This window comes from Pagrus major, chromosome 22 (assembly GCF_040436345.1).
Source record: "Pagrus major chromosome 22, Pma_NU_1.0".
NCBI classification, from domain to species: domain Eukaryota; kingdom Metazoa; phylum Chordata; class Actinopteri; order Spariformes; family Sparidae; genus Pagrus; species Pagrus major.
The window spans coordinates 13,446,274-13,460,100 of NC_133236.1; the positions used below are offsets into that span (position 1 = coordinate 13,446,274).

Sequence of the window (13,827 nt, forward strand, 5' to 3'; positions counted from 1 at the left end):
TTTTTTGTTTTTTTTTATGTTAGTTACTGAAACTGAATAAACGATTCTTATTTCTTGGTGTTCCTGATCTCGACATATTTCACTAAAGCAAGCTCTTATGGGTCGAAGAGGATGTACCATATTTTAGCCACCTCTTTTACAATTACCCACATCCTGTTTGAGAGGAAACTTACTGTTAAGAGTATATCCACAACTTAAGATACTTTGTATATACAGTCGGTTATATAAAGGTTTAAAGTCATTAACGTCATTAAACACACCTTTTTCTGATTGCAACTGAATGAACTTATGCAAACAAAAAAAGCCTAAACTAAACATTTTTTCATACACACTAATAACTATCAATAAACATGTCAAGAAAGATATCCATTAAAATATTATAGATCAGTACACTTTACAGTTTGTATCTGCTTGTAGTACGTGCTTCAAGTTTGCCATTTACCTTCAACAGTGGTGGAACATAAGTCAGTACATTTACTCAAGTACTGTACAAAGTAAAGTCCAATTTTAGGTACTTGTTCTTGAATATTCCCTTTTTACGCCTTATTGTGCTTCAACTCAATGACATTTTGAAAGCCAGTAATGTACGTTTTACTCCTCAACATTAGTTACCAGTTAATTTGCAGATTTAGATTAATGATACAAAATATCGATCAACTAATAAATTATTATTTTAAATGAATTCTTAATTATAATCCAGTGACATGAAATGGACCATATTGCATAAAGAGCGATTCTACTTTCAGTAATTTAAGCAAAAGACCTGAGCACTTCTTCCACTACTGTTTCTTTTGTCGTCCAAGGATTTATTTTTTCTTTGGCATGTTCATGTAGGGGTTGTCGAAGATGTCCAGGTTGGATTTCAGAGTGGTGGTGCTGCTGCTGCTGCTGGTGGTGTTTGAGTTTTTCCCACCCGCTACTTCCCCTGAGTGGCTGGTGTTGTAGTAGTAGATGAACAGGAAGAAACCTGCCGGGCAGAGAATGATGACCAGTCAATCAAATGTATTGTATTTTAGTTTATCTCTACACTTGTGGCTCATGTAGCAAATACAGTAGGTTGTCCATTCTTTTAATATACCGCTTTAGCGGGCCTGTGGGAGAAAAATACAAGATTGTCAATAAATGTCCAAATATTTCTCCATGTTTTAACCAAAGCTAAAGAAAAAGAGACGGTGCAGAGGTCTAATTTGGGTCAAATAATTGGAACTTGTACTGTGATTGGTGTGGTGTAAACAAACTGGAGAAGAGTGGAGAATTTCTACTATGAATGGGTAGTGCACTCAAATCACCCCCCACTCGTGGTTCCCATTTAAAATAAAGAAATCCCACTGACAAATATCTCAAAACATCAGCAGACAAAATCTGAACTAGATAGATAACAAACCTAAGGAAAATATTACTCTCTTCGGTACTGATGTGCAGATTGATACAGAAATATGGATCAATCTAAACACAAATATCTCTGTTCTAGGATCAATTTGCATATTAAAAGATTGATATCTAAGCTTAGTAATTTGGGGGTTAATGTGTATTTTACCATCAAGTCTAAATAAAACCCATTTGCCGGGAACTACTTCTCCACCTCTCATATGCAAGCTTCGGCTTTATAAATGCATAAAGTGCCTATGGACAGAAAAGCACAGACTAAAAGTCACAGGGGCTGATTAACTAACGAAACACAGTTGTACACAGGCAGGCAGGAAAAAGACAAAGACAGGAAATGGAAAGTAAAACGTGACACAAGGATAAAACCTACAAAATAAAACAGGAAACAACTAAACTGAAAACCATTGACAGTGGACAGTGTGCTGATGTTCAAACAATGGGAGTTCCCCTTATTTTTGAAACCTTTGAATGCCGTCGACATCATAAGTCTTATTGGTTGCTAGTTTGTGGGGAAAAAAATGTAGAAATGGCTGAGCTCTGTAATATACACCCCGTCTTAATGTTAGCTACATAGCTAGCGTTAGCAACAATAATGTTACCTAGTGTTAGCGATGTTAACATTAGCCAGCTAGCATATAAAACGTTAACATTTAAAGGCTATTGTAAGCAATGTATGCTAGCTAGCATTAGCAATGTTAGCTATTGCAACAAAGTAGCAACCACCTAAGGGTCTAGATGGTTCAAACAAACAGTGTTGTAACGTGAACGCAGTGGAAGGGGGCGATGGAATCTCGCATGTAGAGGCTGATGGTCATCAATAAAGCCTTTCAGCACCAAATTCAGCCCTGACCCTTCCTGTTACAGATACGGATACAGATTATTTAGTTGTTTGAACAGGCAGAGATAATTGTGTGCTTGCCCATTCCTAGTAAAAACCTACCTACATGAGCAGGGAGTATAAAATAGGATTAACAAGTAACAATAAATTGAAACATAATCATTTAGAATGGCCTGATCACAGTCGTGAATACCTTGGAAAGAATTGAGGACCGTGAAAATGTAGTAGGAGGGGATCCGGAGGACACCGTAGGCGAAGAAGGCAAAACCCCATGTGATACCCAGCATGCAACACAGTCCCATGATAGTAATGATGCTTTTGCCACTTCTGCTATCTTGTGCGTTGCCTGAGGCAGTTCTCCTTCGACAGAGGAGCCAGGACAGTACGATGATGAAGGTGGTGAAGGTGAAGAGGAAGACCAGCACATAGTAGCCTATGTTGACAGCTAAGTGCGTGTCACTGTCGGTTATCCAGCACCTTGGAACAGAAAAACATCTCAGTAAAGGAAAGGAAACGTAGCTCTACTGTACTATTGGATATAGATAAATAGTAAGTTCACCCAAAAAGTGAGTAGATAATGACTGAATTTGCATGTATGGGGGAATTTATCCTCGCCAACTCACATGGCCACGTTTTGCTGAGTGTCAGAAGTGGAGATGACTTGTTCACCGTATTTTCGAACGATGAGCAGGACAATCACGACGACACTCGGTAGCACTGGAAATGGAGCGAGAAAACAACAGAATTTTGAAAATCGCGTCCATGATCAGCTCTAACAGCAGAAAATGAATGACTTGTACTCACCCCAGCTGGTAATGCAGAGTTTGAGTATGTAGCGACGGATCACAATTTTGCCCTCCATGTACAGCTGAAGGCAGAGGTGGAAGGCCTGCGCAGCAAACCAAGTGAACGTGGCCAACATGAAGTAGTGCATGACAGCCGCCATGATCTTACAACCCATAGCGTGCTTCATGTCTGCCACGTAGTTGTTGACCAGGAAACTGAGGTTAAGCAGGAACATGGCTGTAACGAGGTGGATGAGAATCCTTGTGGAATTACTGGCTTTGCTCTTCCTGTGAGGAGAGACGATCAGATAATTCATATTATGCAAACTTCAAACTGCGGATATTTATATACATCATCACTTATTTGGTCATGAAACAGTTTATAAATGCAAAGTGAAGTCAAACAGTCCAACATATGCCCGTGTGACCATACAAGATGAGGAAAGAGAGAGATGACAGGTTGTTTATTTCCATAGCAGTCCAACAATGATGCTACTATTCAAAACAGTCTCATTTCCCTAACGAAAATATCCTGAAGCTTTACCTACACAGTGTTCTGCTATTCTGGACAGCAGGCTTATTTTCATATGCATTAACATCATAAACCACTGTGGATATTTGCCCCAGGTTTTTTTTTGTTTATTTTTTGGTTTACCTGTATCGATGTGTAGGCATTGTAGGTGGCTGAAATGTTATTTATTATGGATCTATCGGTCGTGAAAGAGTTGGCCAGGAGCCTCGTTTTTGTCATACAAAACAGAATAATAGGATGATGAACATATTTGTTAATAACCTCTAGAAACGTTTCACTTAAAATACAGACCCACGCATAGTGAGACTTTTGTATGCTGCGCTGGTTGCCAACAAAACATAGTTCATTATAAATATCACGTTCAACAGACATAATAATGTTTGATGTTTTTACATTATTAAAGGTTTTTATGTGAAACATAATGTAGAACTATGGTATTCTGAAAATTATGAGGTTTAATATAATTACACTGATGATTTAAGTGATACGTGAATACACATACCCATCACAGGTCAAATCATTGAATTGTAAAATTCAGAAGTGGCACTAAATGAAGAAGAGCCAGAATTCCCCATCAGTTTGTGTCATCGTGTTTTCTATCTTATTTATTCATGTTTTTTTTTTATGGTTTACTGTAAAGCACATTCAGTTTACCTGTGTGTGAAATGTCCTATCGAAATAAAGTTTGACTTGACTTGTTCTTTACTTTATAAACAGTTGAGCACCTTTTTCTGTGTTCAAAGCGCTGCTAACTGTGAATCTATTTTTACCACCTGCTTTTTTATTTCTTCCGTCCTGGTTTTGGGTTTCAGTTAGGTATTTCCTGGTTTATTTTTTTTAGGTTTTACTTTCCACCTCCTGTCCTAGTTGTTTTCCCACCTGTTTTCTGTGCTACACCTGTGTTTTGTTAGTTAACCAGCCCCCTTGTATTTTAGTCTGTGTTTTACGTCACTCTTTGTTGGTTTGTCTGCGTTTCACAAATGTTCCCCGGTCCTGTGTCCCCTCAAGTTTGGTGTTTGGACTGGTTTGTTTAGTTTTGTTGCCAGATTTTTATTGCCCTTTTTGTTTTTGTAGACATCATCTTTATTTGATTAAAGCCCACTAACATAAATACATTACTGAATGGAATGGCGACGAGCGGAGCAAGCTACTGCTAACGTGAGTTGTTCAAAAACCTTCTTTTTAGTAAACTCTGTGTACACAAACAATGTTCTCAATGTGTTCACGTGTAGAGACCCTGGTGATACTACGAGCAAAGTTTCATGTTGTGTCGAGTCTTCTTAGTGTTTTAAAAATAGCGATTTTGATGCTACCATACAGCTGCCCCTAGCATGCGATGGAAAATGATTTTGACCCTAAAACTAAAATACGGTACATCTTAAAAGTGGCTTTTTCGACGTAATTATGCTTTTACACGAAGGTTTGACTGGGGTACATTCACAAAAAAGGCCTAGGTTGAATTTTGGCGAGAGTCACACTTTAAGGCCATATCCTCCAGCCCTAAGATAAGTTATTTAGTAATTTCACACTGGGATATTATTCTTACCTCTGTGGAGGCTTGTAACAGAATTTCGACTTCTATTTTGAAAAGTGTCGCTTTTTTTTAAATGCACATTATTTCCTGATAATTTCCCTGGAAATTTCAAAGCTGTGTCATCCTTACCTCAAGAGGAAGTGCATGAAGAGGACTATGCCGAGGAAGAACATGGACAACCCACAGCCAACTTGGGTGATGATCGTGAGCTTGTTTAGGTCAGAACTAGAAATGGTTTCATTAAGAGGAGTCTGCAAAGAGCAAGAATTAAACACTTTTAAGCATTTTTTTCCCCAGGAATCAGGATGGCTTTATTACAGATTGGGGGAAATTAAAAATAAGGTCTCTACAGTACACAGTGCAATCAGCTAAGACGGTCATAGAGAGGAATGTCCAAATATTTAAGCATTAAAATATTACAAAAGAAGTCAAACGCACCAATAAGATAGCAAAGAATGTCAAATGTGAACACTGGCATGTTATGTTGTCTCCTTCTTGTATTGTCACACATCCGTCGTTGGTCCAGGTTGGTTGGCCTCCTAAAAGACATGCGAATGGTGAAGCGCTGAAACTGGAGGGTTTTTAAGTTCATTTGTGTGAGCAACAACACTCAAGCATCAACGTTCCAGCCAGTCAAGGTTAATCCAATTTGCCCCAATATCACCCAGAATTTATCTGGCTAAATGTTTGAGTAATGACATCCAGAGTGGTTTGACATCAAATTTTAACTTTTGTTTTTAATATATAAAAAAAAGATACAGAATCTTAATATCAAACCCCAATGTAAATTAGGGTACATTCGAATTAAAAAGTCATCAATCAACTTGCAAATTAGCAAGTGGGAAAAAATACCTGAACCATTCCATGATTGACAAGATGGATATCCTTCCTGTAAACAAAACAAACAGAACTGCATTAAAAATGTGCGCTTGGTTGGTAAAGAAACTCATGATGATGCGCCTTTTTTTTCGCTTTACTCACATATTTCATATTACGAAAACTGACGGATATTTTTTCTGTGAGATTCCTGATCGTGGTGCCCATTTCAACGGCTAAGACCTCATCACCTAAAACAGTGCTGTTATTCGCATCCTGAAAAAAAAAAAGCGGAACAACTACAAAATAATAACATGATCAAATATATGTATATACAGGGTCATCAAAGGTGAAACTGAAATATTTTTTTCCTACCTTGCTCATATTGAGGAATCGGAACATAACTGCAAATGGTACACTAATGTTCATTTTGAGAGACTGTTCAAACGCCTCTTTTGGCACTGCAACAGATCTTGAAAATGTATCCAGAACATCTTTGTTGTCTACCATCTGCAGGGAAGAGCGTAACAAGTTTGGTGTTATAGTCATGTACATGTACAGTTTAAAGCCCAATTACAAGGATATAATGTTAGCAGTTAACCTTTCTATAAACAATAGATACTCCCAAGGTTGACATGTGTACCAAACGTGGCATATCATGTTTGCATTTTATGGTTATTAGCCACCTTCTCCGGAGGGGATGGTGGTGGCGTCATTACATGCCAACGAGGCTGACCGCAGTTCAAGTTACACCACCTGGGGACATTTCCAGCCATTTTTCACAGAAATTCGGTCCCTCGCCATCTATGATCGTGGTAACCAAAGCAGGTATTATACGCCCAACCGTAATGTTTTCCTAACCTTAACCAAGTGGTTTTTATGCGGAAACATAAGCAGGGCATAAGCACAGCGTTGTGACAAAAGAGAAAAGGAAAATTTAACTTAAACAAACATAAAGTTGCAACATTCAGTTCTAACTTATCTGTGGTTTTGCTGAAGCTTACTTAGCTAACATTTATTCTGGTGATTGGGTTGACAGTTTTTACAATTATGAAACTATTCACTTTAACTGGGTGGAACAGGCAAAGCTACCAATTCCAGCACTCCTTGTGATGGTTTATAGTACCAAACAGGTCAAGTAATAAAAAAAAGTTTGAAAAATAAAGAGGCAAAGATAGCTGCCTCGAAAGACAAAAGATAAAAGTAGATAAGAGTAATGCACCTACATTTATGCTGGAATTTGGAGACGTGTAAGCAAATAAGACTTCAGTTACGTCCTCTGGCTCTGTTTCTTTCACTAAGATACCATCGATTCCTTCACCCAAGGTCAGTGCGGCTGAAGACCCGTTGATGGTGGAAGCAAGGTCAGATATTTTGTTCATGACTTCACTGTTGACAGATGGAAGAATATTCATGCCATATACATATGGTACCATGCATGTATCAGTACTTTTTTTTTTTTTAAATCTTAACAATTTTACATTCAAAACCTGAATATAAGCAATATCATGATAAACATTTTAATTAGCCCAATACATTTTCTCTGTTCCAATTTAAAGAGAAGAGTTTATATAGTTTATATGTAATAGTTTAAGTTTAAAGACCACTGCCACTCTCATGTCTGTGTGATAAGTTCGGAGCTGGAAGATGGAGGCGATTAACGTTAGCTTAGTTTAGGTCAAAGGCTGAAAATATAAGGAAACAGCTAGCCTCGGACAATCCAAAGTTTAAAAATATCTGCCCAATTCTCCACTTTCTTTGTATATATTGTTAATAGTTTACCATTCGTTTTTGTGTATAGCATTTTTAACATTTTTGATCCTTAAGATAATCATGTAGGTGTTTTTAACTAGAGAGGTTAGCCTGTCAGCTAGCCCACCTGGTGTCTTAAAAAGCTCTGCATGTATACATAATAATAGGACCAGTCATCCTTCTCTCTGATTTGTGATATAAATCCCTTATCCAGCAATGGAAGGTCGGAGCATTACTGCTTGCTTTCACGAGACGGTGTATGTCAGTCACTTTTATTTTTAGCAGCTCCTCCAAGCACCGTCTGTTAAACAGAGCCACAGCGACCTTATGTTAGCGTGTGGAAGATGGAGGCGATTAACGATAACTTAGTTTAGCTCAAAGGCTGAAAATAGTGTGCATATAAAGAGTGTGTATATTCGGAACAATGAGACATCAGCTATGGGCTAACATTAGCGTAGTTACGTTAGCTATAAACAACTTACATTGCAGTCATATGACTTCGATGTCACCACTACTAAGCATCTATACTTTACACATTTTACTATAAATGTAATCATCTAAAAGTTGAAAAGTGAGACTTTGAATACTTTGCAACTAAAATCCACCTGTAAAGACGGACTAATGAGTAGATGAATCTCGGCATAATGAAACCTTTTTTTCAAACTAGTGGGTTTTTCAGAATAATGGGCCTCAGTTAAGCTCCACAGTGGTATCAGTCTTCCCATCTGATTCTTGTCAATACAGCAAATAAACACAGATTGTTTTATTCCATGTTTTTATCAGGGACTAGGTCCAACAAACATTAATCTCACACACATATTTCCCCAAATTTCTAACTATCCCTTTAATAAATTAATGGAGCACTTCTTACGCAGCTTGAGCAGAGCTGATTTCTCCTCCATCTTTGGTGTCTAATATTATATCAAGGTTTTTGAGAGCTTCAGAATTTAATTCCTTTTCAGGCTTCTTCACTGGATTATTACAGTTGATACAGGAATGTGTTGTTGCTGTAATGTTGATGATGTACACGTTGTTTTTCCCATCATCTGAAAGAAAGGGACATCCAGTTTTATCTCAAACTACCATTTTAAACAACTTGAAGACATTTCACTCTTGTTAGTTTAGCTAAACTTTCCAGTCGCGACAGTGTCAGCAGGTAATGTTTTCACCTAGTAAGTCTGCATTGTTGTAAATGGCTAGAGACAAATAATTTTTTGATCCCGTTTGAATTGGACCATGAACTACACATATGATGTTTAAAAGATAATCTTTCAACTCGAGAAAGTCACAGTTTGTCATAAAGCTAATCAAGTATTAGGCTGTGTAAGTACGCAGTTACAAAAACTACACACCTAACAGTCACATAAGTGATGTCGTCTTGTTCAATGCTCACCAAAACCCATAACCGAAACCTTAGAGCTGTTTCCACATAGATAGCTCACAGAACTGACCAACTCTCCTTCTGCGTAACTGCAGCTGTCGATACGGCCTGACTTCTTGTGATTTTCATCTTTTAAATACTTTTTCTGTGTTAAGGTGGCGGCCATGTTGGTGTTGGTGACATATATTGAGCATAAATTGCTCTAGTTTTTTTTTCTTATTATTCACTGTACTTCAGTAGCAAACATCTGTAAGGTAAGATATAGTATGTAACAGATCATGACACATCATTTTTTACATTCCTTCATTGTGTTATATAGATTCTTGTGCATGTAAAAGGTGTTGAAAACGAAAAAGGCCAAAGTCCGCAACTACAAAAGCTCCTTCCTCCCACAGAAAACACTGCTCCTGAAGGGCCTGAAACACCTTGTCAGTAGTCCTACCGTTAATACTGTGCCTTTGTGACATCCAACTATGTCACCATGTCACTCTTTTGCATAATTTATGTCTATATTCATGGAAGAAGTGAAGCTAACCGGGAGATGAAAACACAACAGAGCCAACCGGAGACAGGGTGACCGGTGCTGGCTCAGGCGTATGTAAGCTGACCAATCAGAGCAGACTATAAAGCTAAAAGAATGAGCACGATATGTCCCCTTTAAAGCCTGTGTCCACAGTATAAACAGCATGATGTGCAATATAAAAAAAATCCAGAAACGCTAGAAGTTTGGAGATCTGCACAAACAACATTTACATACTTTTTTGTGCTTATCTGAAGAGAACTCACCGTTGTCGTTGCACTGATTTTCATCGTAAAAACCTTCATTACATGTTTCTGTTTCAAAACATGTAACCTGGCAAGAACCTATCATTGGAAAGACAATCAGAGTTTAAGTAAAGAAGGAATACAATACCAAAGCATTAGATACAGAACATATAGCTTCAGAAAGTGAATAAATAAAATGATGTTACAGGGTCTTTGATATTATTCATTTAAATTGTTAAATTATTAAATTGGGTACTAAAAGTTTACTACAAATATAATTATACTTTATTGGCTCTGTTTCCATCAATCAGTTTTTTCTGACCAAACTGTAAAAGAAATTAGCTTACCTGTGCCATTGAAACACTTTGAACCTGGTGTATAAGAGAAATGTAATTAACAAAAACAAATCATCAACTTGTTTTATAATTTTAAAGGATTTGATCACCCAAATTTCTCTTTTAAACACACAACAAACAAACACAACTTTACTCTCATCTGCCGTGGATAATAAATACAGCAAAGATGAATAACTTTTCATTTTGTGGTTTTCAAAATTTGAAAGATGACATTAAATGTTATGTAATATCACCTGTGAGGTTGGATAATGTGGCGTTGCACTGCCTCCCATGCAGGACATTCAGGTGCAGTTTCCTGTTTACAAGCGTCTTCGTCACGCTCAGAAGGTAAGGATAAGAACCATTATTTGTCTTCATGTGAGGCCAAAACTTCTCTGACTTCTCTGTCAATTCAAAACAGAATTATAGTTTGGTTTTTATTTTGTTGAAAACATACTGGAGTCCGTTAGTATAATAAGTAGATTGTACTCACCTGGTCTTGTTCCGTTTTCGTGCAGAAATACAAAGCAACCAATTTCTGGTGAGAGGTAAAAAATATTGTCTTTTTATGTCAAGTAGTAATTTCATAAAACTCTTACATATCTTGCACACTTTTACAGTAGTTCTCCAAAAGCACAATTACCTACAAACAAAATTTAACATCTAATAATTCAGAATTATTTACAAAAGTTCAGTTGATGCATGAGGAATTTGATCTGGTCATTTCGTCTAGACCAGGGGTGCCCTTAAGGGCCAAAACTGAAACTTTAATTGTGGGCCACCGGCCAAAAGCAAACACCTAATTTACAAAATCGCTGCTACAAAAAACAAACACTGAACAATGTCCATTATGTAGACTTTGTAATGAGGTAGAGGAAGAGCAGTTGCATCTTTTTTTCTATAGTCCATCTGTTGCAACGCTGTTGTCTGATACCCAAAATTGGCTCAAGCTACTCAACCTTTATTTTAAATTCCTACCGACAAACATTGTGTTGGAGAAACTGGATGAAAAATGTCTCCAGATATGAAATACATTTTTTTTTTGTTTACAGCTCAATCAAGAACCAATTTGAATTTAGGGGCAATACGTAGTTTTTGGGGAAGAAAGTCAAAGTCGGAATTTAATATATACAATATTAATGGGGTAATCATACAAACTCAGAAATATTGATCTGTTCCACACCTGAATAAACAAGCTGTTCTCAGAGGAAAATAAGGTCCCCAGAACACAGTTTGAAGCTAGAAAGGTGGCAGGGTCAGCCAAATATAAACAAAGTAAAACATCTTCTGAATTCATCTTCCCCAAAACTACATGGTGCAACAAAAAAATTAGCGTATCATATGTATAAATCTATATATATATATATATATATATATATATATATATATATATATATATATATATATACACATGTGTGTACACATACACACACACACAATGAGCATACATTTTTCTGTTTAGTATGAACTGCTGAAGGGATCAAACATAATTTAATTTTATGTTTTTATTTGATTGTATTTGATTGTATTCTTTTACATGCTTTTTTGTGTCCTTGTGTCTTTTGTTTTTTTGTGAAAATTGTATATTGTATGTCATTTGTGTTTGCCTGTATCAAATTAAATTATGATTTATAACAAGAGCATAAAAAAACATTGCTATTTTGTTAAGATGTAAAATGGTACTTCAGTCCCAAGCTCCCTTTACTGACTGACTTTACTTTGCCTGCCAAGCTCAGATTATTAAAAATTAATTAATAATTAGTGGTCCTACCTATTTAAAGAGCATTTTGAGTAATCCACAAAAAAATTTAAAAAAATAAAACAGCATGTACAGCGATTTATTTTTGCCACTGTGGTCAGTCTTGGTCTAGACTGTCTAGACAGATGGTCTAACAGTCTACTGCAGGTCTAAAGTTGGGGTTTGCCTCATACAAACCAGTTGTAGCACGTCCGAGTTCAGAAGTGTTTCCAGCCATTCATATTGACCACGATTCCTATAGCTTCCTATGACTTATAAATCAACAACAACTGTTTATTATAGTTTTTACTTACTCTGATTCCAAAGGCTTTTTGTTTGGATGACGCCATCGAACTTATCCGGAACAACAAAACTTGGGAGTGTTTTGACCAAACATTCTTTGACTTTACTCTCACTGCTATTTCCTGGAGCTAAAATGCCACAAACAAATCAGATAACGTGTTAAAAACAATGGCGTTTTCTGTCACAGTGTTTTTACACATTATAATAATCATAGTAGATCTTAAAACGTTTGCAGTTCTCTATATTCATGCTGAAAAAAATGTCATTCATTCTCAAAAGAATAAAACAATGTGATACACAAGTGCAACAGAGATACAAGAGGTTCCATCAGGCTTTAGTACTGAGAGATTGTGTCTACTTACAAATCCACAGAAGGCCCGCCAAAAAAACCCAACTCATCCAGCCCATGTTCTGTTGATGGCATTAAGTCACGGTCAGGATGTTTGATCCAGTCACCTCTACAGTCAATAAATAACAGGTATCGTTCAAAAGCACTTTTTCTTGAAGAGATGATCTGCCAGAAGCAAACGATGCACTTGAATTCTTACCCGTCCTTCTCTGGTTGAAGTGAAGTCGCAGCACTAGACAAACGCAACTGAACATGTTGGCATAATGAACATATTATTAAGCCGACTTTGCATAGCTCACCGCTGTGGAAATTTTGTTTTGCAAATTCACTGTTCCTGAAAACAGCACAACACATGAATCCTTGTGCCACTCTCATATGCAAAACAACCCATGTAGCTGTACACTTCCAGTGATGATGTGACAGAGTGAAAGGTGGCTGTGACATGTGAAAAAAAGAAAAATATTTTAAATGTGTAAATACCAGTGATGGAAAGCACTGTGCTTGAGTACAGTTTTAAGGTACTTGTACTTTACTTGAGTATCTCCATTTTCTGCTTCTTTATACTTCCACTCCACTACTGATACAAATACTGATATTGTACCTTTATCTCACCTTTCCCACTTTTTTTTTTTGTTTGTCATTTGTTTGTTTGTTTTTGTATCCATGCGGGAATATATGTTTTATATAATATATTAGGCAACCTACAAGTGCAATTATTGTTTAAATTGATTATTCTTTAAAAACCATAAAAAAAGTTATCAAAAAATCAGTCACCCATAATATACAGTGTATATTTATATATATACGTGTAAATATATGTATAATGCACATTACTTGTACTTTTGATACTTCAGTGCATTTAATATAGAGATATTTTAATGCTTGCATATGTTCTGGTTAAATTTTCCATTACCTGTGGGATTGTTTTTTGCATGGCTCACTGTGTTCATTTCACACGCCACAAACCAGTCTATTCCAGGAGACAGAGAGATGGAGATAACATCTCTGCTCTGCTCAAATGTTTCATTTACTGCAGAAAACAACTAACATTTGATCATTTAAATTCTTGCTTTAATAAATTATTAATGAAACAACAAGATAATGTTTCTTTGTAACTGACAACAAGAAAATAACATTGAACCATACCACTCTCATGTCTCAATTATCTTCATATTGAAAGAAATAGGTTTGATTTTGAGAAGTGAGCTTAAAAAATCAAATCAATTAAAGATCTCTCGCTTTCAGAGACTTGGATGTCACTAGATGAGCTTTATGGAACCATTTTATGCCTTTTTTTTTTACTTTTACTTCAG

The 13,827-nt window shown here is 36.6% G+C and overlaps 1 protein-coding gene across 1 annotated transcript; it reads right to left on the bottom strand.

Moving 5' to 3' along the window:
- Nucleotides 1-16: 16 nt before the first annotated feature.
- On the bottom strand, nucleotides 17-6,275 carry LOC141017707 (adhesion G-protein coupled receptor G2-like). Its single transcript, XM_073492440.1, has 6 exons — nucleotides 6,267-6,275; nucleotides 5,205-5,326; nucleotides 3,029-3,297; nucleotides 2,848-2,941; nucleotides 2,418-2,701; nucleotides 17-967 (listed from the first exon to the last, which is right to left on the bottom strand). Exons 1-6 carry the CDS (start codon nucleotides 6,273-6,275, stop codon nucleotides 807-809), a joined length of 939 nt encoding a protein of 312 aa, XP_073348541.1. The 3' UTR covers nucleotides 17-806.
- Between the last annotated feature and the right edge of the window lie 7,552 nt (nucleotides 6,276-13,827).

Coding starts and splice junctions, on each gene's coding strand:
- LOC141017707 (XM_073492440.1), bottom strand. Junction 2,702..2,847: donor ACTCAGCAAAACGTGGCCAT/GTGAGTTGGCGA, acceptor TTCTGTTCCAAG/GTGCTGGATAACCGACAGTG. Junction 968..2,417: donor GGTCCTCAATTCTTTCCAAG/GTATTCACGACT, acceptor TCTGCCCGGCAG/GTTTCTTCCTGTTCATCTAC.